Source organism: Notamacropus eugenii, chromosome 5 (genome assembly GCF_028372415.1).
Source record: "Notamacropus eugenii isolate mMacEug1 chromosome 5, mMacEug1.pri_v2, whole genome shotgun sequence".
NCBI lineage: Eukaryota > Metazoa > Chordata > Mammalia > Diprotodontia > Macropodidae > Notamacropus > Notamacropus eugenii.
In genome coordinates this window covers 346,671,799-346,699,203 of record NC_092876.1, presented here as the reverse complement: position 1 = coordinate 346,699,203, position 27,405 = coordinate 346,671,799, and the positions used below count along the sequence as shown (strand labels likewise).

Genomic DNA, 27,405 nt, shown 5'->3' with positions numbered 1-27,405 from the left:
CGCCTCCAGCGCACCCCGGGTCATGGGCGGGACTTCCTGTCTGCTGGTGGGAAGAGCTTCCGGGTAAGACCCGAGAAGCCGGTAAGGGAGGGATAGCTAGAGTCGGAAAGGATCTTGGAGGTCATCTGTCCGGTCCCCTCTCAAGTTTTGTGTCTTTTTTTTTTTTTTAAAGTGATGGAGAAAGAAGTTTAGAGGCGTTAAGTGAGTTGGCCAGGGCCGCACAGTTAGTAACTGTATGAGTCGGACCTGGAAGCTCGGGCATCCGGACAGCCCTAGTCCGGCGCTTCTCAGGTACCCTTGTCCCGAGGCTGGTGCCCCAGAGGTGGGGAGGGCTGGAAGGTAAGGGCCGGCTCTGGGACAGAGGCAAAGACAGACAGGGGTGCGTGCGTGCGCGTGCGTGCGCGTGTAAAAGACAACGTGTGTGTATAAAAGTCGTGTGTGTATCCAGCACAGGCCCATGTACGTGGGGAAGTCACAAACTAGGTTTTTTTTATTTCTAGCCCATGTTTCCTTGTTGGGGTTTTGGTCTTTTTCTCCCTTTCTTTTCTTTTTTCTTTCTTTCTGTTTATCTCCCTCCTTTCCTTCTCCCTCTTTCCCTTCTTTCTGTTTCACTGGCCCTCTTTTTCTTGTTCCTTTTTACCTTTTTTCTTCTTTCCTTCCTCTCGCCCCTTCTGCCCCTTATGCTTTCATTCTGTTTCTTTCATTCTTCCCTTTTTTGTTTTATTCTCTCAACCCATTTTTCTCTCTGTCTCCATTTCTTCCTCTCTTTCTCCTTGTTTCTCTCTTTCTTCTTCTTTCTCTCCTCTGTTTTCTTTCTTTCTCCCTTTCTTCTTTCTCCCTCTCCCCATCACTCCCTTCCTACCTTTTTATTTTTGCCCCTTCTTTTTCTTATGCCTACCGCCAAGATCTCCATGGCACTAACTTTTGTCACTTGGCTGTGTTTTCATAGTTGCAAGAACTGGGATGGAGAGACCGCAGAAGACCTGTTTGAGAAGAGTATGGGAGGCTCTGGTGCCTTTCCCAAGGGTCCTTGCTGAGGAAAGCACCATTGCAACGGACTCGAGCTGCTCTCCTGAGAAGACTCTACCTCCTCACATTAAGGGTCCGTTTTACCCAGAGTCAGGATGGGACCGCCTCAAGGAGCTTATTGTCAGAGAGTAAATATAACGATTAATTCTCAGTGGTTATTAATAATAATTGTTCATTGGAGACGTTGCAGAATAGGGTTTTAGCCTCAGTGCAGCCTAACATGGCCTTAAGTAGAACTCTGAGATTCTAGTCTGTTTCTCATTCCCACCTACCACTTACTGAACTTTTCTTGACTGGTTGCTTGTTTTTGTTTTTCATATTTGCCCCCTGTGATTTCATTATAAGATATACAGACCTTGCAGGTCAGTAATTGTTTGACAAGCCTGTCTAAGTTTTCAAGTGGTAACTTCCAGGAATACTTAATAGCTTTGTTAAGAATAAAAGACTTTGAATCACAATTCTTTCAATACATTTACCTAACATTGTATGGCCCAGGAAACTAGAAAAGTTTCACAGGCTCATACATTATAGGAACTAGAAGAGATCCTAGAGATAATCTAGTTCAACCCCCACATTATCAAATGATAAAAAAGAAACCCCCAAAAATTAATTCATCTGTTCAAATTCCCACACAGAGGTGATAAATAGTAAAGCAGGGATTTATTGTTCTTACCACTCATTTTTGTCAGAATTTTGGTTGATCATCTGTGACTTATAGAAACATGGGATTTTGAAGTTGGGAGAATTATGAAAAGCAATAATTCCTTTATTTTATCTAAAAGAGTGAGGAGGCCTAGGAAAATTATATGTCATGTTAATTAGTAGCCCAGCTAAACTTCAAACCCAATGTCTTAACTCTTAATAGTAGTAGTAATAGTTACAAGAACACTGAATTTGCAATCAAAAGATCTAAATTCATATCTTGACTCTTGGGATGAAGGATGAAGACTATCACTTTGTGAATAAGGAGTCCCAGAGGGTAGAGGTGTGCGGAGATTAGAGATAGTAGAGGAGACCTTCCAGCATAGGTTGGGTGACCACTTGGGAATGTTGTAGAGCACAAAGGGTGGGCCAGTTGGTGTCTGAGAATTTCCAGCTCAGATTCTACTAGTCTTTGATTGTCCATATGAATTGGGCATATCACTTCTTTTTTAAAAATTATTTAGTATTTTATTTTTTCCCCAATTACATGTAGAAACAGTTTTTAACATCATTTTTAAAATTTTGAGTTCCAGATTTTCTCTCTTCTTCTCTCCCTATCCCCCTCAATTGAGAAGGCAAGCAATTCTATATATTATACATGTGTAGTCATGCAAAACATATCCACATTCATATTCTTGTGAAAGAAAACAACACAAAACTTCCAGAAAAATAAAGTGACAAAGTACACTTCAATCTGTATTCAGACACCATCAGTTCTTTGTTTGGGGATGGATAGCATTTTTCATCATAGATTTGTTTTGGATCATTGTATTGCTGAGAATAGCTAAGTTATTCACAACTGATCATCTTACAATATTGCTGTTACTTTGTATACAGTATTTTTCACTTTGCATCAGCTCATGTCAGTCTTTCCAGGTATTTCTGAAAGCATCCTACTCACTATTTCTTATAGAACAATAGTATTCCATCACAATCACATAGCATAGTTTGTTCAGCCATTTCCCAACTGATGGGCATCCTTCTAATTCCCTGCCACCAGAAGAGAGCTACTCTAAATATTTCTGTACATATAGATCTTCTCTCCTGGCTCCCTTTTTTAATCTCTTTTTGGATGCAGACCTAATAGTGGCACTCTTCACGGTTTATAGGGTTTATAAGGGTATTCACGGTTTTATAGCCCTTCAGGGATAGTTCCAAATTCCTCTAAATAATGGTTGAATCAGTTCACAACTCGACCAACAGTACATTAATGTCTCATTTTTCTCACCTCCCCTCCAAAATTTGTCATTCTCCTTTTCTGTCCTATTAGCCAATCTAATAGATATGAGGTGATACATCAGAATTGTTTTAATTTGCATTCCTCCAGTCAGTAGAAATTTAGAGCTCCTTCCCATATGACTGTAAATAGCTTTGATTATTTCATCTAAAAGCTGTTATATCTCTTGATCATTTATCAGTTGGAGAATGACTTCTGTTTTAGCAAATTTAAAACAGTTCTTTTTTTATATTTGAGAAATGAGGCCTTTATCAGAGAAACTTGCTTCGAAATTTTTTTCATAGTTATGATTGCTAAATGTATTTTCCTCCATCCTATTCTGTCTATCCCCATTTATTGTTTTTTCTCTCCTTTGACTTTATCCCTCCTCAAAAGTGTTTTGCTTCTGACTACTGCCTCCCCCAATCTCTTCTCCCTTCTATCGCTGTCCCTCCCCTTTCTCTTATTCCCTTCACTTCCTGCTTTCCTGTAGGGTAAGATAGATTTCTATACCCAATTGAGTGTGTGTATGTTATTCCCTCTTTGAGCCAGTTCTGATGAGAGTAAGGTTCATTCACTCCCCCTCCCTCAGTATTCCTCATCTTCCCCCCCACTGTAAAAACTTGTTTTTTTGCCTCTTTTGCGTGAGTTGACTTACCCCATCCTGTCCCTCTCTTTCCTCTTCTCCCAGTGGATTCCTCTTTCTCATCCCTTAATTTTATTTTTTTGGATAATATCTATATTCAACTCACAGTTGTGCCCTCTGTCTATATATACACTCCTAACTGCACTAATAATGAGAAAGTATTTATAAGTTACAAATATCATCCCCATGTAGGAAAACAGTTTAACCTTGTTAAGTCCCTTATGATTTTTCTTTCCTGTTTACGTTTTTATTGCTTCTCTTGAGTCTTGTATTTGAAAATCAGATTTTTCTATTTAGCTCTGGTGTTTTCATCAAGAATGCTTGAAAGTTCTCTATTTCATTGAATATCCATTTTTTCACCTGAAGTATAATACTCAGTTTTGCAGAGTAGGTGATTCTTTGTTGTAATCCTAACTCCTTTGCCCTCTAAGATGTCATATTCCAAGCGCTCCAGTCCTTTAATGTAGAAGCTGCTAAATCCTGACTGTGGCTCTACAGTACTTGAATTTATTCTTTCTGACTGTTTGCAATATTCTCTTCTTGACCTGGGAGCTCTGAAATTTGGCTCCAATATTCCTGGAAGTTTTCATTTTGGGATTTCTTTCAGGCGATGATTAGTGGATTTTTTCAATTCTGTTTTACCCTCTGATTCTAGAAATATCAGAGCAGTTTTCCTTGATAATTTCTTGAAAGATAATGTCTAGGCTCTTTTTGTAATTGTAATTGTGGCTTTCAGGTAGTCCAATAATTTTTAAATTATCTTTCTTGGTTCTGTTTTCCAGGTCAGTTGGTTTTCCATTGAGATATTTCAGATTGTAACATTGTCTTCTATTTTTTCATTCTTTTGGTTTTGTTTTATTGTTTCTTGATTTCTCATTAAAGTCATTAGCTTTCATTTGCCAGGTTCCAATTTTTAAAAAATTTTATTTATTTAACTTTTAACATTCATTTCCACAAAATTTTGGGTTCCAGATTTTCTCCCCATTTCTCTCCTCCCCCCACCCCAAAATGCCGAGCATTCTAATTGCCACTATCACCAATCTGCCCTTTCTTCTAACATCCCTCCCTTCCCTTATCCCTATCTTCTCTTTTGTCCTGTAGGGCAAGATAACTTTCTATACCCCATACCTGTATTTCTTATTTCTTAGTAGGAAGAACAGTACTCGACAGTTGTTCCTAAAACTTTGAGTTCCAACTTCTCTTCATCCCCCTTTGGGAAGCAGGCATTTCAATATAGGCCATATCTGTGTAATTTTGCAAATGACTTCCATAATAGTCGTGCTGTGTAAGACTAACTATATTTGCCTCCATCCTATCCTGCCCCCCATTGCTTCTATTCTCTCTTTTGATCCTGTCCCTCCCCAAGTGTGTTGACTTCAAATTGCTCCCTCCTCCCATTGCCCTCCCTTCCATCATCCCCCCCCACCGTGCTTATCCCTTTCTCCCCCACTTTCCTGTATTGTAAGATAGGTTTTCATACCAAAATGAGTGTGCATTTTATTCCTTCCTTTAGTTGAATGTGATGAGAGTAAACTTCATGTTTTTCTTTCACCTCCCCTCTTTTTCCCTCCACTAAAAAGTCTTTTGCCTGCCTCTTTTATGAGAGATAATTTGCCCCATTCCATTTCTCCCTTTCTCCTCCCAATATATTTCTCTCTCACCACTTAATTTCATTTTTTAAAGATATGATCCCATCCTATTCCATTCACCCTATGCTCTGTGTGTGTGTGTGTGTGTGTGTGTGTGTGTAATCCCATCAACTACCCAGATACTGAAAAGTTTCAAGAGTTACAAATATTGTCTTTCCATGTAGGAATGTAAACAGTTCAACTTTAGTAAAGTCCCTTATGACTTCTCTTTGCTGTTTACCTTTTCATGCTTCTCTTCATTCTTGTATTTGAAAGTCAAATTTTCTTTTCAGCTCTGGTCTTTTCATCAAGAATGCTTGAAAGTCCCCAATTTCATTGAAAGACCATTTTTTCCCCTCAAGTATTATACTCAGTTTTGGTGGGTAGATGATTCTTGGTTTTAGTTCTAGTTCCTTTGACTTCTGGAATATCCTATTCCACGCCCTTCGATCCCTTAATGTAGAAGCTGCTAGATCTTGTGTTATCCTGATTGTATTTCCACAATACTTGAATTGTTTCTTTCTAGCTGCTTGCAATATTTTCTCCTTGACCAGGGAACTCTGGAATTTGGCCACAATGGTCCTAGGAGTTGCTCTTTTTGGATCTCTTTCAGGCAGTGATCGGTGGATTCCTTGAATACTTATTTTGCCCTCTGGTTCTAGAATCTCAGGGCAGTTTTCCTTGATAATTTCATGAAAGATGATGTCTAAGCTCTTTTTTTTGATCATGGCTTTCAGGTAGTCCCATAATTTTTAAATTGTCTCTCCTGGATCTATTTTCCAGGTCAGTTGTTTTTCCAATGAGATATTTCATATTATCTTACATTTTTTCATTCTTTTGGTTTTGTTTTGTGATTTTTTGGTTCCTTATAAAGTCATTAGCCTCCATCTGTTCCGTTCTAATTTTGAAAGAACTATTTTCTTCAGTGAGCTTTTGAACCTCCTTTTCCATTTGGGTAATTCTGCTTTTGAAAGCATTCTTCTCCTCATTGGCTTTTTGAACCTCTTTTGCCAATTGAGTTAGCCTATTTTTCAAGGTGTTATTTTCTTCAGCATCTTTTTGGGTCTCCTTTAGCAAGGTGTTAACCTGCTTTTCATGCTTTTCTTGCATGTATCTCATTTCTCTTCCCAGTTTTTCCTCCACCACTCTAACTTGATTTTCAAAATCCTTTTTGAGCTCTTCCATGGCCTGAGCCCATTGAATATTTATTTTGGATGTTTGGGGTACAGAAGCCTTGACTTTTATGTCTTTCCCTGATGGTAAGCATTGTTGTTCCTCATCTGAAAGGATGGGAGGAGATATCTGTTCACCAAGAAAGTAACCTTCTATAGTCTTATTTTTTTCCCCTTTTTTTGGGCATTTTCCCAACCAGTTACTTGATTTTTGGGTCCTTTGTCAGGAGTAGGGTATGCTCTGGGAATCTGTAAGGTCTCAGTTCCTCCAAGGAGGCACAATCAAGTGTGTACACTGGTCTGGAAGCCTGGAAGATATTTTTGTGCCCAGAATCTTAGCAGTTTCCTCTCCACAGCCACCTGGCCTCCAGTTCCGCCAAGCCAGCACTGGGGGGCTGGGATTCAGTCAAGCTGTGGGGGCAGGGCTGCCATTCATTATGAGACAAAGACCAGCTCCCTCAGGGCCTCTACACAGGGCTGAGGTAATAATTAGGTCCTCAGTGCCCCCAGGGGTTTTACGATCCAACAATGGATTCAGGCTGCTGTAGGAGCTGAGGTGGGAACTGCTGCTGCCTGTTCCATGTGGCCTCTGTGGCCTCAGCCTGAGGCTAGAGCTATGGGAAGGCCCTTCTCCCTTCCTGGCCAGCTGAAAAAACCCCGTCACTGACATTTGGTGCCTATGGGTTGGGAGATCTGTGGACTGCTGCTGCTGGGACTGGGGATTCCACAACTGGAGATTCCACCCCTGAGGGCTGTTTGCAAGCCATGCGCTGCATGGCCGAGGCTGGGCTCCACTCTGCATCTGGTGCAACCGACATTTCCCGTGGGCCTTTTAGGTCACCCTGGGCTGGAAATCTCCTCCACTCTGCTGTTCTCCATTTCTGCTGTTCCACAATTTGTTGAGAGTCTCTCTCTACAGGTATTTTTTGGGCTGTGTGGGGAGAGCCCGCATATGTGTGTCTTTCTACTCTGCCATCTCGGCTCCTCCCCCCTTACTTGATTTTTAAAATCCTTTTTGAGCTCTTCCAGGTCTGAGACCAATTCATATTTTACTTTGAAACTTTGATGCAAGAATTTTGACTTTGTTAACAGTCTTCTCCTGAGTATATTTTGGTCTTCCTTGTCACCATAGTAATTTTCTCTGGTCAGAATTTTTTTTTTGTTTGTTCATTTTCTAGCCTGTTTCTTGACTTTTAACTCTATGCTAAAGTGGGGTTCTGCTTCCTAAGTGAAGGGGACACTGTCCTAAACTTCAGGTTTTTTGTGCAGCTATTTTCAGAGGTAATTCTAGGGACCTGTAATTTTTGTTTTTTTCAAGTTGGTATGGTGTAGGGAGAGGTATGTTTACTACTTTCCTGTGCTGTGAACTGGTTTGTGAGTGACCACAAGCACTTTTCTCAACCCTGGAACTAAAACCAGCATCCCTGCTCCCCTGTGGCTGCAAGGTGTGCTGTTCTTGTGCCCCTCCTCCCCCTGGGACTACCATCCAGGACTCCAACCTGGATCCTAGTATGTGCAAAGCACCAGAGTTCAGACCCCATGGCCAGCAAAGAGACCCCTGTAATCTTCTGATCAGTTGTTCAGCCCCCTTACTGTCTGTAGGCTGAGAGCTCCAGAAGCAGTGGCTGCCGCTGCTAATTCAGTAACTTCCAAGGTCTGCTCCTGTTCTGCTGGGGCCTGGTCCACATCAGCGCTGAACTGTTCCACTCTCACCTAGGTGTGACAAAACTTGCTTGCTGACCTTCTAAGTTGTCTTTGGCTGAAAAATTATTTTACCTTATCCTTTTGTGAGTTCTGCCACTTCAGGAATTGTTTTATAGCGTTATTTTAAAGGTGTTTGGAGGGGTTTTGGGGAGAGCTCAGGCAAGTTGCCACCTTTTCTTTGCCATCTTGACTCTGCCTACTACGTATATCACTTCTTAAGTTTGTGTCTTAAGTTTCTTGTTTGTAGAATGAGATTGGACTAGATGACATCAAATATCTTTTCTACCTCTAAATCCTTAAAGTTTTGATGTGCTGAGGAATTAAAACTTCGTCATTATAAATACAAATACTATGTAGATTTACACTGAAACGTCATTAATTCAGATTTCAGAAATTTGTAATTACTTCTCTGGGTCTCAGTTTCCTCAACTTAAAAATGGAAGGAATTGGAGTAGATGACCTCGGATTACTCCCCCCACCCCCACCCCAGTTCAGAAATCTGCGATCCTTTGAACCTAGGCCTGACTGGAATGTGTATTTTCATTAATCCTCAGGAAAGGATCTTTTAAGCAAATAGAAAGATAATAGAAAGTGGAGACAGGGTGCTTAACCTGCTTAAGAGAGTAAATTTATACAAAGTAAGTATTTTAATTGTTTGTAATTACAGATGAAATAAGTTGATTTTGCTAATTACAAACAAACCTTTTATGAGTTCATCAGTCAGCCCCATCACTTTGCTTCAGTGTACTTTGTTTACTTATAATAAAATCTTCTTTGGAAAAAAAATCTAATTCAGATTTCTTTCCAATTCAGTTTGGTTTTCCCTTCCCAGATAGTCTGGATTACTGTCATTTTACTGTATATGTTTTCTATAGTATAGGTACTAGTTATACTATACTATAGTTAGACAAAAATATCCATATTTCTTTTTATACCTCTGGGTTTTAGTCATATATACAACATTCTGGAAGCTCATTTATATTGGGCAGTTTCTAGTTTAAAATTGAAATTCAAATTAAGGAATTAATGGATTCTGTAACAAATTTTTTTATAATTTTGTTCTGGAGACTGATACTTTAGTGATAATATCAAAGAGAATGGTCCTCAAGAGATGAATTCTAGACGTAAAAACAGCTATAATTACATTTAAGTACATTTTAGTAGGTTCTGTGAGAACCACAATTAATAAAAATATAAGTTGTTTGCATTTAGAGTGTTCTAGGGGAGTTAGTTATTTTGAAGAATTAAACCCAAGGAACTTTGTCTTTCATTATTGTTTCAGTAAACGCCTGCCAGTCCCAGAGGAAATTGATTATATTTACAAATCAGCAGCTTCAGGGGCAATCGTTGGTTGGATATATGGTGGAATACCTGCTTTTTATCATGCCAAACAACGTTATATTTCTCAGAGCCATGCAGAGATTTATTACAACCGATTTGATGCTGTGGTATGTATGTATGAGCGATGAATAATAGGATTTGATTGCTAACCAATTTTGAGAATTGTTTTACTGAATGGTTTCCTGCCGGGATGATGTGATTAGAAATGTCTAGTTCAGTTAAATATTGGACTGATGTGTGGAAGAGAAGTTGAGCTCACAGAGTTAGAAAAAGGGAAAATTCATATTTACTTGTTAAGTTAAGGAAGTACAGATGTATATAAGTGTAAGTGTTTGAGTGGAGTTGGTTCAAGTGAGGCTACTTTTTTTTCTCTTCAAACACCTCATTCATTCTGTCCTGTTTTTGCATATATTTACTGTATTGTCTGCCCATAATACTTTTCTAAATCTCTATCCATCTAAATCCTATGTATCTTTGAATCCCCAGAAGTCTTACTCCTCTATGAAACCCTCCCTGAGTGTTCCAGACCACATTAATCTCTTCTTTCTCTGACCTCTCATAAAACTTTAGGTTCTCATGCAAAATAACACTTAATACCTTGCTGTGTATATGTCATCTCCCCAACTAGAATTCTTTGAATGCAGGAAACGTCTTATATTTTTGTATTTCATACATAGATGCTCAGTAAATACTTGTGATTGGCATCAATATTTCCCAGTTTTCATTTTACTACTTGATGTTTGGTCATTTCCATAATTAGTCCATAAATAACAGGCCCATAATTATTTCACCTCATTTGTATTAGATGACAAGTATATTTAACAACTCTGTATGAGACATTGCTAATTAAAAAATGTACTTTCCCCCCATAATCTAGAATTAGTAGCAGAGAAAAACCCAGTTCACTTGGTTAAGGTAATGGACCTTAGGCTCTCTTTTTAGTGTGTGTGTGTATATATATCTCTATATATCTATATCTATAGATATGTAGGCATATCTATAGATATAGATATAGATATATAGATATTTCAATCACATTAAGAGTACCTCCTGGTCTGCGGCTCATTCTTCTACCATAGTGCTGAGTATAAGGAAGATACATCAGACAGCTAATCCAAGCCTTCCTTTCATTTCAGCAATCTGCCCATAGAGCTGCCATCCGAGGATTCATTCGGTATGGCTGGCGGTGGAGTTGGAGAACAGCTGTTTTTGTGACTCTGTTTAAGTAAGTTCTCTTTGAATATTGGTGAGAACATGTTATCTCAGAACACTTTGAGTAATGCAGTTTAAAAAAAAATTTATTGCTTTATATTTTAAGCAAACTGACATAGGGACCACATGATAGTATATGCCACTTTCCAAATCCATAGTTGCTGTCTTTCTCAAAGAGGAAAAAGGCATCCATCCCTGTTTCTCTGAGATGGAGATTATTTCTTGCATTTCATCAGGGTCTAATTGCTTATTGTTGTCATTGTGTATATCTTTTTAGTTTTGCTTTCTCCATTTTATAACAGTTTTCATATGTTTTTCTGAGTTCTTCAGTTGCATTTTTTATGACACAGTAATATTGCATCATATTCATATTCCACAGTTTGTCCAGCTATTCTTCAATTTCTAACACCCATTTTTTTTTAGTTATTTGCTATTACAAATAGTGCTACTATGAATATTTTGTTATAGGACCTTTCTTTCTGACATTTACCTCCTTGTGGTAGGTATCCAGTAATGGAGTCAGAAAGTATAGACAATTTAATTACTTTCTTCCTATGATTCCCTGTTTTCAGAATAATTGGACCAGTCCATAGCTTCATCAATGCTATATTAGTGGGGTAAATATGTTTTTGTGACTGTTTATTAAAAAAAATATTAAAAAAAGCTTGTTGCGCTTATTTCTTAGTAAAGTGTGTTTGACTCTCTACGTAAAGTGTATTGTCCTCATCACTAGATGTATGTGATTTAAAGATTATAAATAGAAAGGGGCAAACAACCTGCATGTATAATTTCTTCACTGTCAACCTCTAAGGTAGCTCCTTGGGGAGAGATTTGACAAGTAAGCTGAAGAGCAGAATCAGCTGTTTTGGTTGTATTTTTCAGAGTCCGTGTTATGGAGCTCAGGGTGTAAAGACCCTGAAGCAGGATAGAGACATGATAAAGGACCTGAAGCAGGGCTAATGAATGGAAATGATAGCCTTTTCCTTTTCTTAAAAATATTACCAAGAACTAATTGTATTGGGGAGTTTTATGACCATGATGTTGGGAGAGTGTTGTCAGTATGCTCAAAAGCATATCTTTTTTCTTGCTTTTTTTCGCTACTGCTCCAGCACAGTGAGCACTGGTCTGAATGTATACCGAAATAAAAATGCCATAAGCCATTTTGTTGTTGCAGGAGGTAAGACTTTTTTTTTTTATATTTCTCATTGTATGCAAATGGTTTAATGATTAGTGAAGGGCAGTGGAAGTTAGGCTTTCTGGATCAGTTCATCTCTTGACTTGGCACATTGTTTTTTAATTCTGCCTCAGAACTTGCATAATGTAAAAGGAGTTCGTGAAACTTGCTGCATATGAGATGTTTTGATGAAAAGAAGTAAATAATTCAATCTAAAATTACATGGCTTGCTAGAGTAGAATTCATTGAAATGAGATCATCTATTTTAGCATATAGTAGTAGCATTGTTAGACAACATGTAGCATTAAATCATTGCCTATTAGAATGATCTACCTATATTTCAGTGGTGGTGATAGTGCCTATACTATATAGTGCTTGGGATTAATGCAGATAACTTTTAAACTTGATGCTGTCTGTAGGAAGACAAATACTTAGGAAGAATTTGAATTATTTCTCTATATAGTGTTAAAATGAGCAAATTCTCTGGTTTGTCTAATAATGAGAGATATAGCTCTCATTTTCTGGAAGGTAATACATATCCCTGAAAGGTATTTGTAAGCAATTTCATTCATTCAGCAAACATTTACTAAGTATCTTCTGTGTTCCAGGCGCTGAGCTGAGGACTGGGTAGGAAACTAAATTGCAGAAGAAAAGAGCTTGCCCTCAAGGCACTTATGATTTAATATGGGAAATAACACACTTGTCCTTCTGGTTTTTTTTGTAAATGAACTAAGTACCATCAAATGGGGATAGAGAAAAGTGCTATAGGAATTTAGAGAAGGAGTGAGAGAATATCCAGTAGGTTTCTTGGAGGAGGTGAGGTATTTGAACTGGGCCTAGGAGAATGAGGAAGGTATTAACAAGATAAGAAGAGAAGAGCATTTCAAACAAAGAGCCCAGAAAGGAAAGTGAAGAGATCTGTAGGAAGCTTATGGTCTCATTAGGCAGACAGCATGCATTTGTAAAGTAATTAAATTGAATGAATGAATGAATAAGTGAATGAAAAAACATTTATAAACATTTATTAGATGTCATACACTGCTCAGTTCTAATGATACAAAGATTAAAAAAAAGTCTTTTTAGGAGACAATCCCTGCCCTCAAATAGGTTACAGTTTAGTTTCAGGAGGTAACATGTACATATGTAGAAATATACAAGATGGTTTTTGGAGGAGGGGAAAGCAGTAGTAGTATAGTAGCTGGGGGATATTAGGAAAGGCTTCATGTAGAAGGTAGCACTTGAGCTGAGCTTTGAAGCAGAAGCAGGGCTTCTAAATGGTGTAAGTAAGGAATTCATTCTGGGCATGGGGGGGATAGCTAGTGTAAAGATGGAGATGGGAGATGGAGTGATATTATGAGTTTCAGTAACAAAGCCGTTTTAGTGAGACTGTAGAGTGCAAAGTTCTTTGCCTACAAAAAAAAAAGGCACAAACACCATCCCTGGCCTCAAGGAATTTATGTTCTAATAGGGGAGACAACATGCAAAAAATTCTACATACAAGATATATACAATATAAATGGAAGGCAATCCCAGAGGGAAGGCACCAACAGTAGGACTATAGGAAAGGCCTCCTCCAGAAGGTGGGATTTGAAGGAAACCAGGAAAGCCAGGAGGGAGAGCGTTTGAGGTGTGAGGGACATTCAGTGAGAAGGCACAGTCTGGAGATGGGAGTGTCAGCTGTGAAGGACAAGAAGGGAGTAGAGTATAAGAAGACTTGAAAGAGAGGAAGGGGCCAGGTTGCAAAGGACTTTAGAAACAAAATAGAATTTTGTATTTGATCCTGGAGGTAATAATTGGGAGGCAGTGGAGTTTCTTAAAGATTGGTATGTGACATGATCACTTTGGCAGCTAAGTGGAGGATGGATTGGAGTGTGCAGAGACTTGGGGCAAGAAGACCTAGAAGAGGGCTATTGCAGTAGTCCACCAGGATGGAAGCTGTAGGAGTGGAAAGAGGGGTACATCTCCAGGAGGCATGTGAAAGGAGAAACAAGAAGATGTGGCAACAGATTGGATATGTGTAGTAAATGCAGGAGAAGAATTGAGGATGACATGGAGGCTGTGAGCCTGGTTACCTGGAAGGATGGTGTTGCCCTCAACAATAATAGGAAGTTTGGGAAAGGGAAGAAAGTTTGGGGAGAAATATAATGAATTTTCTTTTGGATATGTTGGACTTGAGATGCCTATGGAACCTTTAGTTCAAGATATCTAAAAGATAGTTGGTGATATGAGACAGACCTCAGGAGAAAGGTTAAGGCTGGATATACATATCTGGGAGTTATTTGCAGAGAGATGAGAATTGAATCCATGGGAGCTGATGAAATCACCAAGCAACATAGTATAGAGTGAAAAGAGAAGTGATCCCAGGACAGAGATTTGAGAGACACTGTAGGGAGTGTGACCTGGATGAAGATATAACAGAGGAGCCTGAGCCTGAGAGAGGAGCAATCATACCAGTAAGAGGGAAACTGGGAGAAAGCAGTAACATCGTAACCTAAAGAGGATAGAGTACCCAGAAGAGGGTGATCAGTTAGGATTTCTTCTTCTTTGATCATGGAAATGTTCATATTAACTAACTGTAGGTTATCAAGTTTAGCCAGTGTCTCCTACACTTCCTTCTGTTTCTTTTTGTGTATTTTTCAGATCTCTCTGTTTTTAACATTCTCTTTAAAAACAATTCTGAGTTCCAAGGTCTCTCCTTCCTGTGCTTTCCCCACTGATTGAGAAGGCAGGCAGTATGATATCAAAATGTGAAGTCATGCAAGATGTATTTCCATATTAGCCATGTTTCAAAAAATTAAAAGCAAGAAACATAAAAAGGTGAAAAAAGCTTAAATATGTACTCAGAGTTCATCAGTTCTCTCTCTGGAGTTGGATAGCATTTTCCATCATGAGTTCTTTGGAATTGCCTTGTATTGATCAGAGTAGTTAAGTCTTTCACAGTTAGTCATCATTACAGTATTGCTGTTACTTGCATAATGCTCTCCTGGTTCTGCTCACATCACTTTGCATCAGTTCATATAAGTCTTCCCAGATTTTTCTGAAGCCATCCCCTTCATTATTTCTTGTAGCACAATAGTATTTCATCAGAAGGGCTTGTTCAGTCCTTCCCCAGATGATAGGTTTTCTTTTAGTTTCCCCCCCTTTTTTTTTGCCACTACAAAAAAGAGCTCCTATAAATGTTTTTGTACAGTTTTTTACAATCCTTTTTCCTTTGATCTCTTTGGGACACAGACCTAGCAGTGGTATCCCTGAGTCAAAGGATATGCACAGTTTTATAATCCTTTGGGTGTAGTTCCAAATTGATCTCCAGAGTGGTCAGATGCTTTCTGTATATTTTAGAAAATACTTCAAAGACCCCCTTTATTTTATCTTCCCTTTTTTGGACACTACTATGACTCACTTCTCCGTGCTTCTCCACTAATCTTCCCAGAATCAAATCAAAACAAAGAACTCTTATGACAAATAAGCATCGTCATATAAAACTATCCATGTTAGTTGCCTTTGCCCTCTCTGTTTTCTAAAATGTCATTGCTACAACCTTAACATTTGAAATGTGAGCTTAGCATGTCTTTGTTTCTTGATAACCTCAGTGACTTTTTGATAAGCATTTTGCAAACATTAAAGAGGTATCCCAGTATGAGTTGTTGAGGGGCAGGTGGGCATAATGGAAACAGTGCTGGACTTGGATTCAAGATACCTTGGTTTTAAATCATCCCTCAGACAACTTTTAGTTGTATGGTCATGGGCAAGTCATTTATGATTTCAGAGCCTTAGTTTCCTTATCTATAAAATAGATAATGCACTATCACAGTTGTTATGAAGAAAGAACTTTATAAACCTTATGTTTCAGTTTATGTAGTGTAAGTTATTTACTTCTGAACAATTTTTTTCCAACATAGTTTTTGCCATCCTCCCCTATGGGTTGATTTAATTTGGAAAATCTCTTCAAGTTCTTTGTAGATTTTTGCTGCCTCTTTATTCTCTACCACAGATAATAGCAAATGAAGTCATCTTCACAGAGGTATTTGCAAATGCTTACATGTCCTGCAGTATGTAATGACCAGCAAAATTATGTTTCTTGTTGCTTTGGATATATGATAAAACATATTTTGTCAACATCTTTATTTACCTCACCAAAGAAAACTTGGCAGCCATCCTTCTATTTAGCTGTGTTTTCCTTTTGTGTTCTGATTTCATTTATAGTGAGAATCTCAAGATTGAATTGAATATTCTTCAGATGATACCCTGTGGCAGCAAGTCATAAAATGCCACAATCTCCAAAGAATATGTTTCAAGGGTCGCCCAAAAGTCAATGGAGGGCGTGAATGTCCTGCAGCATATTATTAATGAAGAATAGTGCCAAAGAAGCAGCATAAAGGATGTCTTCAGAGAGATGTATGACTGGAAAAGGAGGTAGACCAGTCCTGTATTGAGAGTGTAGGATAACTGAGAGCCTGCATACTCCTTTGGCATTCTGGGAATGTCAGGAGATCTAGAAGAATGCCCCTGGCACTTTGGGTAGTCACATAGAGAGAGTCTTCATGAGTACCTGGACAAAAGTCACATGGGAAAAGAAGCAAGCATTTATTAAGCCTCTCCTAAGGCATTAGCAAAGACAATAGTGAAAATCCCTGCCCTCAAGATATTTACATTCTGATGAGAGAGAAAACACGCAGATATGTAGGTATATGCAAAACACATACATGTAGAGTAGATACAGGGTAGGTAACTTGGGAAAGGAAGGCACCATCCACTGAGGGGTCCAGCCAGGAAAAGAGTCCTGCAGAAGATCTTCGAAGGAAACTAGAGGTAGAACTGAAGAAAGTGTGCATGCTAGGGAAGGGGGAACAGCCAGTACAAAAAGTGGGGAGATGGGATATGATGTTGTGGTGGAGCAACAGCAAGAAAGGGCTGTGTTTGCCTGGATTGTAGAGTACAAGGAGATGAGGCTAGACAGGTAGGAGGGGCGAAGTTGTGAAGAGCTTTAAATGGCAAACAGTATGTATTTGATCTTACAGGGCAATAGTAGAATTTATGAGTAGGGGTTGACATGCACTTTAGGAAAGTCACTTTGGTAGCTGAATGGAGGATGAATTGGAGTGGGGAGAGTCTTGAGGCACAGACCAATTAGGAGGCTGTTTTCATAGTTCAGAGGAGCGGTGATCAGAGCCTGAAGTGGGGTGATGGGTGGGTGATGGTTTGCATCTTTGGAGGCATTACCAACACTGATGAGATCACAGACTTTTCCATCTTCTTTTGGTAGTACCTAGCTCACTGATTTTTGATGCAGCAAGGATAGGAATTTGAATGCTGGACACAGTCAGGATGATCTGAGTTCAAGGACTTGCTGACCCTGGAGGTGGTATCTGGCCTTTGCCCTCTAATTCCAGAACTTCTCACTTTTCTAGCACTACTACTTTTCTAGTATGATTTTCTGAAATCTTCCAGAAAGGTTTCAGGGTCTTTGTTTCGTTTCTGTGAGTGGCCCATGATTTTTAGATTGTCTCACCAAGTTCCTTGTTTAGAGCCAGTTGCTTTGAATTTTCTTTCCAACTTCCTCTTTATGAGCTTGGTTTCCTTCCTTATATTGTTTATAAAAAATTCTCTTTTATCATGAACTTGATCATCAACAAATGTGAACATTTCAGTATATAAAGAAGGATAAAAAGAGTGTAGTATGTGAAACTGAACTTTTGAGATGCTTTTAAAAATTTTATTGTAAAAGCAACATAGCTTAATGGATAGCTAGCTTACTCTATAGCCTTAAAGACCTGGATTCAAATCTTGCCTCCATTCTATATTGGCTGTATGACAGTGGGGCAAGTAACTTAATTTCTCAGTGGCTTAGGCAGCTTGCTAAGACTATAAACTGCAGAGAAGATGTCAACCTGCATTAGCAGAGATAATTCTTCTGGGAGTACCCTGTACCAGTGAAATCACAAAACTCATCGTAGGCATGTCATATTAATTTTAACATGGTAGAAATCAAATTGCCCTGTTCATGATTTGTTTCTGAACTTTTTTTCTTTCTTGTATTTTTAAATGTTTTCTTGATGCTTCTTTTTTTAAATCTCTTTCATTGTTAATTTAATCTCTTTTTAATCTCTTTCGTTGTTCATTAAATTATCCTTCATTCTCCCAATACAGGCCCTTCCTTTTTACAGATATGTAGAGTCAAGCACAACAAATCATCACGATGATCATTTCTGAAAGTGTATGTCTCATTCTGTACCTCTGCCCCATCAGCTCTCTGTGAAGAGGCAAGTCCCTTCTTGTAGTTTCCTTTCATTTTTTAATTCAAATTCTTAACCACGCTGGGTACTTTGTGATAATTCCATTCTCACTTCTGGGGGTCAGTTGTTATTTCAGGATTATTTCCTTCTACAAACTTCTCTTCAATTCCTTTTGCCCATAGTATTTTTTCATAGTAGAAAGAGTGTCTTTCTGTTTTTTCATTCTATCCCAGTCAACTTTCTCTTGTGAGAAAGAGAACAGTTAAGCACAATTACACACATGGTGACCATGTCTAATAGTATGTACAACCATTAGCACATACTTTAGTACTGTTCTCCAAGGGCAGAAGGGACAGGCATATCTTTACCTTGTTCTCAGGTGTCACATTGAGAATGACAGTTGTACAATATTCAGCTTCATTTTAGGTTTCTTCTTGTTTACATTTATTGTCATTATATATTGTTTTCCTGGATCTGCTTGCCTCCTCCTGCATTACTTCATACATGTTTTCACATGTTTCTCTGAATTCTTCATAGTCATCATTTCTTTTTTGTAATATTCAGTTCTGTGACTACTCAAGTTTGTTGAGCCATTCCATAATTAATGGCTAGATTCCTTTTTCTAGAAATTTGGCAATGATGGGGATAGGGAGAGATAGGATACTGACAAGAGAGAGTGAATGAGGAAAAGTTTGTGTTTATTTTTTAATGATAGGAGAGACCTGAGTTTATCTGAAGGGAGAAGAAAATAGAGCAAGTGTTGAAGCTAAAAGAGAATGAAGATATTGATGGGTTGGACTAAGTATTCTCTAAGTTCCCTGGCAGTTTTCAGTATCTGTGTAATTCTGCAGTGGGAAGGTGGTTGGACCAAGACCATAGATGGGTAGGTTAGCGTTGGCAGAAAGAAGGACCACCTCATTCTGTGAGATCATGAAGGGAAAGAAAAGAAAGGGTCAAGACACTGAAGGGGTTTTTGGGTGGATTTTTGGAGGGGTTTTTTTTTGGTGTGGAGGAAAGATAAATGATGTCACCTAAGAGAAGAAATGAGGAGGAGTAGAGTTAGGAGAAGAGAATGCTTTGGAGTAATTGCTGGGAGAATTACATTAAAGAGTCATTAAGAGGTAAATAAAAGAAGTGTTATTCCACAAAGGCCTGATTAAAGTTAACCCAGAATCAGCTTATTTCCTTCAGAGCCTAAGCATAGTGACTTATACATAGGAGGCACCTAATAAATGCTTGAATGTTATAGATGTTATAAATAGTTAAGATGTTATAAATAGTAGTTAGGTTCCCAGACCAGTCCACAAAAGTCTTGTTCACCCATAATCTAGTTATGTTTGTAGTCAAAAAAAAAAATTGAAGACAATGCTAATAATTAAAGATAACAAACAAAATTGAATAAATATGTCTTAAAGCTTATCTAACATGTTGGTAGTAGTGGAAAAATTCTGGACTTAAAGTTAGACTTAAGAAGAAAAATCTGGACTGGGGACATAGGATCATAAATTTAGAACTTTGCAGGGACCTTACTGATTATTTACCTCAAATGCTTTTTTTTTATAGGTAAAGAAATAGGCAAAGAGATTGACTTGTCCAGGATCATGCAGCATTAATTGGCAGAGCTTATTTTTTAACTTAGATTCTGTTGATTCTGTTTGATTCAGATTTCTTTCATACCACAATGCTTCTCAAAGTGGCTGGGTTCTAGTTCCAGCTAGGTCTTGGCCCCAGGCCTGCCACTAACTAGCTCTGTAAAGTTGGTCAGATCACTTAACTTCTCTGGCCCTCATTGTCCTCATCTCTAAAGTGAGAGGGTTTGAGTAGATGTTCTCTAGTTCTAACGTCTTAGATGTTTTGGAATCAACAGTTTGGGCCAAAGAAAAGTAAGGATGCAATTAGAAATTTCTGGGTAGACTACAGGGAATGTCAGTGAAACTGTCAAGGATTTTGTTAGATGCTGGCACTTCTTCAGAATTTCTATCTCCTTTATTTTGATAGAGACATTCGTAAGCAAGCATCTTACACTTATCATTCAGAGTAGCTTCATTTGTAGGCAAGGGATGCAAAAATGAAATGAAAAGAGTGGGAAGGAGGGAGAAAGCATTTCCTCACCTGAGTTGTTTGGCTCAAAAAAATCAGAGAAAGAAAAAAGGAAACAAAAACAATATTATTAAAGGGTGTATAGGTATAGGATTACCCATGGTAGAGATGTGCTGTAAGTCAGAGATGGAGGGAAAAGGAAAAACAAAATCTTTGTGTTTTAATAACCTTTTGAGGTGGTAGGGCAGGTATTACTGTCTTCATTTTAGAGAAAAGGAAATTGAAACTCAGTAATGTTTATTGACTTGTCCATGTTCACATATAGATGGCGAAGTTGGGATTCAGTCAAGTGAAGATTTTTTTAAGATGGGAAAGCTTCTGCATCTTTGGAGACAGAAGAGGGAAAACCAATGGATAGCAAGAGGTTGAAGGTGCTGGAGAAGGAAGAGGAGCAAGGTCATGCAGGAAGTAGGAAGGGATGGTACTTGAATGTAAGAAAAAAGAAGAGCCCCTTTGAATAGGCAAGAAAACATGAAAAGATCAAAGTAGAGATTATAGAAAGACTGGAACTATAGCTTATGGTGGAGTATTGACCAAGAAGCCCAACAGAATTTCTGTGCCCATTTTAGCAGAAGAAAAACTGTTAGAAAGAAAAAAGTATGCATTAATTCCAATGTTTAATTCAAAATCTGCCTTCTTTTCTGTTTTCTAATAGCTGCTACAGGAAGTCTTTTCAGAATACACTTGGGTTTGAGTAGTCTGGTGGCTGGTGGTTTAACTGGAGCCATTCTGGGGTATGTTTTACATGGTTTGTGTCCAAATTAGCATAATTTTACTTAATGCCTCAGATTATGATAGATTCCCCAAGATAAAAATTTACACTTTAGAGTGTTAGAAGATTATGACTCTTAGAATGACAGGGTCCTTCTGTCACTTTTGAAATTATATATGCAGTGATATTCCGTACTAATTCAGGGTCTTTTTTCTACCTCCACTTTTTTTCTTGACAGGCTTCAGTACAAATGATTCCTAGTTAAATACCACTATTTGAAATGAATAGAAACAAAGTTTGAACTAAATGGTTTGTAGTTGAACATAGGAAAAGAAATTTAATTTTTTGTTTTATATTTGAAGTATAACTGCCTCATCAGGGAAATACATATTTAAATGTGTGACAAAAGCCATTTTTAATAAGACATTGCTTAATAATTGTCAAATGGGAGAGTTAACTTCTATTAAATTGAGGAAAAAAACACTTCCCTATTCAAGCAACCTTTGGTCAAATTTTCTTCTTCATGAATACAACTTGCCTGTATAACTACAGACATAAACAAATGCCACTCTGAATTGGAGCAGCATAGAGCTATTTGCATAAACACTGAAGACTGCTAAATAGAACTTTGAATGCAAGACCATTATCATAATCTGCTTTCATTGTGGTCAAATGGAAAGAGTGCTGGATTTGGAATCAGAGTAGGACTTGGGCTTAAATCTCAGTTCTTGCACTTATTGTCGGTGTGATCTTTGGCCAAGTCACTTAGTCTTTTCTGTGCCCTGATTTTCTCATCTTTAAAATGAGAGGATTGACTGAGATAACCTGTAAAGCCTCTTTCAGATCTAAATATATGATCCTTTCCAAGACTACTACTATTACTTAAAGGGATAGGTCTTGTGAAAACCAACAAATTAAAATTGCTATTAACTTCATACTCTGATTATGCACTGACATAATACAATTTTGAGGGACTGATACAAGGTATCTCAAAAATCTTAATGCAGTTTTAAGCTTTAGTCATTTAAAACTTTACTAAGACTTTTGGGACATCCTAGATTTTAAGAATACTTTGAAGACCCAAGTAATGCTTATCACATGCGTTAGTTATATCCTTGGGCATTTTTAGATTCATAAAATCATAGTGTTTAGAATTGTATAGGATCTTAGAGTCATGCCTTCTAGCCTCTGAAATGGCATCCTGAAAAAACCCTTTCTGTAACATCCTTGACAGGTAGTTATCCAACTCCTTTTGAATACTTTAGTTAACACAAGTTTGTTGATTGCTTACTGTGTACAAAAAAACCATTTCTAGGCACCAAGGATATAGGACAGGAAAATGAAGCACTACCCCTTCTCTTCAGAAGCTCTTGGTTTATTGGGGACAACCAGGGATCCTCACAGAACCAGTCAGTGCAAGGTAGTGTCTGTTGAAGTACTTAGTATGGCTCAGTATATAAGGAGGTGGTTCCACTCGTGGATCTTTAAGGGCTAGTCCAGTTCCACCTTTGATGAGTCCATTAACACCATCAACCTAAGGTTGTTATTGGGGTTTCCTCAAGAAATATATATTTTCATATTTCTGGTTTTTCTTCTTTGAGAGCGAATCATAGACCCTGCTTCTAGGTGTGATGGCTTATCCTTTTAATCTGTCAGGGAATCTCCCTGATTTTCTCTTTGTTATTGCCACTACATAGAGAGCTGTTTCATTAGTTTTCCTCTGTTTGATTGTGATCTCATCTGTCACAAGTACCATAGAAGCTTTATGTAGTGGAATTGTTGGCATTTCCACTGAGATAATTATTTAACTAATTGTAATGTAGGGCCGTGTTTAGTATTTTTTTTGTGTGTTACAAAATTGCATTTTTTCCCTCTACCCGCTCTCCCAAAACCCCAACCCAATCAATTCATGCAACATATGAAACAAAGTAATGACAAATCCTAAATAATTAAGCAAAACAACATTAAAAAGTGGCTGTTGAGTGATTGTCCATGTGCCCACTTAGTTTTCCTAAGCAGCCACTCTCTGTTTTCTTTACCTCAGTGCTCCTTTTGGAATCACACTCATGGCCATACAGAAGTTTCAAGGGGAGACTGTTTGGGACAGAAAACAGAAGGAGCGAAAAGAGCAGTATGAGTCCAAGCTGAGTGAGTGGTAAGTAAGGAAGGCTCAGCACCCGTTCTCAGGCTCCATGTTCTTGGCCTCATTGAGCTTCCTGCCAGTCAGTGCTAAATAGCCATTGTTATTGCATTCAGAGAAGCTTTTTAATTGTACTATACATTTAGTTAAAAAGTTTTAAAATTTAAATAACAAAAAATTAAAACACATTTATTATGCTTATTTCTGTTACGAAAAACAGTACAGTATGATGGATGTAGAGCTGGCCTTGAAGTCAGGAAGACTTCGGTTCAAGTCCCGCCTCTTGACATACGCTGATTGTATGTGTCTGGGCAAATTCCCTAACTTCTCAGGGCCCCAGCAAGATTCAGCAGCAGGGGAGGTACCAGCCTGCATGGTTAGAGGAAGTTCCCCACCAAGAGTTCCTTACCCTCATAAAATCACAGACCTGGTCAAAAATAAAAAAGTAAATGTACATAATGCAAATAGAAAGCAGATGGAAAGAATGATAGGGTTGTAATTTTTCTCCCTAATATGATGTGGTTCTTTATGTGTGTGAACCTTTGCTGTTAGGAGAAGTAAAAACATGCTTGATGTAGTTGACTGCATTTTTTTTTTTTTGGCTTTTCCTCTTTATATAAGAAGTAACTTGAAAGGAACTACAGAGGCAAGGGGTGAACTTTACTTAGATCTGGAGAGCTGATACCCATCCCCCTACATATCACATCTCTGTTGACACTATAGAGTTTACATTTCTCCGGATGGTGAGATTCTCCTTCATTGACATTTTGGGAAACTCAGAATTTAGAAGATTGTTATGAAGAGAAACATTTTTTGCCAGTTCTTTTAAAAGCCCAGTAAAAGAGTTTATTTTATTGAACCCTCTTGCAATAGAGATGAAAGCTCAGGAAAAGCCATAAGGCCTGAAGAATGCAGCTAGCTATTCTGTTTTATCTTATTGTGTGTCAGTAGGAATCTTGGAATGATAAAGAATTTAGAAGGTAGATATGGTTTCTACCAAACAGGGAACTGGAATTTTACTGTGTGGTCCTCCAGCCTTGCACCCATAATGAGAAGCTATTTCAAGAAGTGAATTTTGAGAAAGAGTTTGAAAAAGAAGAAAAACTGTACTGTGTAATCATAAGATAATTAGATCCTGTGTAGGGAATCATGGAAAATGAATTGGGTTTGCCTTAAAATCCTGATTCTAATACTTACTAGCTATGTAGTCTTAAGTAAACTCCTTAAACTTCTCTGAATTATAGTTTTCTTTTTGTAAAATGGGGATAATAATACTTTTACTACTTACTCCAAAGGACTATTATAAGGAAAATGCTTTGAAAAGCTTCAATTTATAAATGTAAGTTGATAATATCACAGACTTTCAAAGGCACAAAAAAGATAAATAGATATTCTCTGGCTTTTTTTGTTTTGTTTTATTTAAGATCATTAAAAATAATTTTTTGAGAAAGTGATTGAAAACCTTGGAATGCAGGATGGGCACATAACTAGTGGAGGAATTTGAAGAGGGTGGTAAGGTACCACAGCAGAAGTTCTTGAGCTAACTCTAAAGGTAAATTGTAGAAAGACCAGTTGGAATGAGAATAAAATGAAAAAAAAAATGCAGAATTATTGCTTGTTACTGAGCTCACTAAAGGTATGGAAAGTAATAGGAAAACCAGTCAGATGCTAAGAAAAACGGTATGAGGAACCCACAATGAATGAGTCTGAGTACAAGAACAGTTCAGGGCCTTTCTGTTGGTTAGTTTTTTAAACTATATTGAGGAAAATAAGATGAACCAAGAAGGGATAGCGATCACTTAGTTGGGGTGACAATTGTAGGTGATTGAGAGCAGAGCTACTCAATTCTTATTTCTGTTTTCTCTGCAAAAAATAGTAACCCTGGTACGAACAGAACAGAAATGATTTATAGGGAGTTGAAAACTGAGAAGTCATCGATCTGCTCTTAAGGGGTTCATATTAAGCTGTTTGGCAGAAGATGAGTATCTGAGCAGCAGTGCCCTAGGTATAGCAAATAGCAGTGCTTGCCCACTGGACAAATTTCAATCCACAGTTCATTATGTCATTATAAGAAGAGCCAGAAGCCAGGCACTTTTTTATTTTTTGCTGTGATGTAAAGAAATGGAGTTGTGCCTCTTCTGTCTCTTTTCTTTTGCTGCAGGAAGGCCAGACTACATGTTACTGATGCTGTCACTGAAGAATTCCAAAGTAACTTCAGAAAAAATCAATCAAAAAGAGATGCAGAGAGAATTGAAGAGCTGTTAAATCTTCCTAGAAACCCTTCTTCAACAATAGATAGTAAAGATGGGGAATAGTTTGATTCATGATATAGAAGAATGAGATTTTTTTTTTAAGGGAACTAGATGAACTCCTGGCTGTGTCCCTAAAGTTTTATCATGAGTGTCATCTTTGTATTGGACTACTGCATAAAGTAAACACTGACTCATGAAGTGTCTGTTAATGACTGGTGCTGGGCACACTCACCAGGAGCTGGGCTGCTGGAGATGGTATCTGGTTTCTTCCTTTAAATCTAAGAATGAGTTTATTTACTTGTCTTTTTTTTCCCAAAGGCAAGAGAATGTTCCCCCAAACACTTCCTTAGGTAATAGAGTTTTATTTCTTTGTTTATATAATACCATTCTTCTAAAAGGGAAGGGTGTGAAGAAGGCACTACTTCTTGTAGAAAGATCACCTCAAAACGAGTACAGCTCTGAGTGTCTTTTTAAATGAAAAAACAGATTTATTTAAATATATGGTTGACTAATGTGTTTTATATAACTAATTTAAGATATAAAGTTACATATGATATTTTAAAGATACAAATGTAAACTGCAAAAACAGTTTAACAAAAGCCACATCAGCAACATAAGATGCATTTAACAAATATTAAGCCTGTTATGCACAAAGCACTGTGCTAGGTACTAGGGATATGAAGATAAAAATGAAGTATTCTTGCACCCAAGGAGCTTACTGTGAAGAGACAACATATGCACAAGTGTATTGTGTACGATGAAAATTGAAGGGTGGAGAGGAATTAGGAGAGACCTCATAGGCTGCATTTGAGCTGAGCCTTAAAGGAAGAAAAGGAATCTAAGAGATGGAAATGAGAAGAGAGTGATGATTTGTGCCACTATATAAGAAATGACTCTTTTGGCTAGAATATAGTGTTCATGTAGGAGAGCAGTATGAAATAAGGCTGGAAAGCAGGTGAGTGCCAGATTTTGGAGGGTCTTAAATGAAAAAGCATTTAGTAAGTGCTTAATAAAGTGTTCCAAGAACTATGCTAAACTCTGGAGATACAAATACAAAAGTAGAATCCTGGACTCAAAAAGCTTACTTATTCTAATAGAAGGAGACAACACTTATAGGGGATTGGTGGCTAGTGAAAGATGTTTTTGTTTGGGAAGTATGATGAGTAGAACTGCAGGACAATCAATTGCCATACCTTTTCCAGAGGCATAGTGTTGATTTGAATAAAGTTCCCAGAGGAAAAGGTGGCAAGCAGGAATGTACCTGCACAGTAGCTTGTCAGAAAAATATCTAGGGGTGAGATCAAATATTAAGCACCTGCTGTGTACCTGGTACTGTCCCAAGGATATAGAGACAGAAATGAAAGCCTCTCAAACAGCTTACATTTTGTCGGAGGAAAGATCAAATATGAATATATATCAAAGAAATGTACGTAGAATAAATGCAAGATGAATATGATGTAATTGCATACAAGGTAGGGAAGGAAGACATAAATGAGGGAATCAGACAAGGCTACATTTGAAGGTGATGCTTTGAGTATGGGAGGGAGAAAAATGAATGTTGAAAACTTTCTTCACATGTAATTGGAAAAAATTATTCAGTGGGGAGAAGAGGAAAGAAGGAATTCTATGAAACAACAGTGAGCAAGGATTATAGGGAGATGAGAGATAAAAGAACTGACTTAGGGGGTCAGACAGGTGAAAGGAGAACCAGGAGAACCCAGAAAGAGAGAGACTTTTTTTTTTTTTATTGCAATCTGTATTTATTTATTATTGTTATTTGCATCCAATATTTCACAATTTTCATATTTTTAAAATTTTAAAACAAGGAGATAATATTTGTGTCACTCTTCCAATGCTGTCACTTATCTTTGAAAATGTCATTTTTTATTTCCCAATGAACAAGGTCAAATTTATATTCAATATTTCTTTCAGTCAATCCTTGAAGCCATGAAAAGTTCTTAAAGAAAACTAGAAATATTAATATGATTTTGAAGGAAAAAGGAGAAGTTAAGGGGAGGAAAGGAGAGGGCAGAAGAGGGGAAGAGAGGAGACAAGATAAAGGAAGAATATAGATAGCAACACACACCTATACTCACATACATACAAATGTAACATACCTATATACATAAATATATCTCTCATGT

At 37.8% G+C, this 27,405-nt stretch overlaps 1 protein-coding gene across 4 annotated transcripts; it reads left to right on the top strand.

Annotated features, from left to right (window-relative positions):
* The first annotated feature begins 38 nt into the window (after positions 1–38).
* TIMMDC1 (translocase of inner mitochondrial membrane domain containing 1) lies at positions 39–25,762 on the top strand. 4 transcript variants are annotated; one of them, XM_072613927.1, is made up of 8 exons: positions 39–339; positions 950–1,157; positions 9,380–9,545; positions 10,575–10,663; positions 11,760–11,827; positions 20,813–20,891; positions 22,914–23,024; positions 25,171–25,762. In XM_072613927.1, the coding sequence occupies exons 2-8, from the start codon at positions 964–966 to the stop codon at positions 25,322–25,324; spliced, it is 861 nt and encodes a 286-aa protein (XP_072470028.1). In that variant the 5' UTR covers positions 39–339; positions 950–963; the 3' UTR covers positions 25,325–25,762. The 4 variants fall into 4 exon arrangements, with proteins under 4 accessions (XP_072470028.1, XP_072470027.1, XP_072470030.1 ...); XM_072613926.1 differs by having other exon boundaries at positions 41–291; XM_072613928.1 differs by having other exon boundaries at positions 155–459.
* The last annotated feature ends 1,643 nt before the right edge of the window (positions 25,763–27,405 follow it).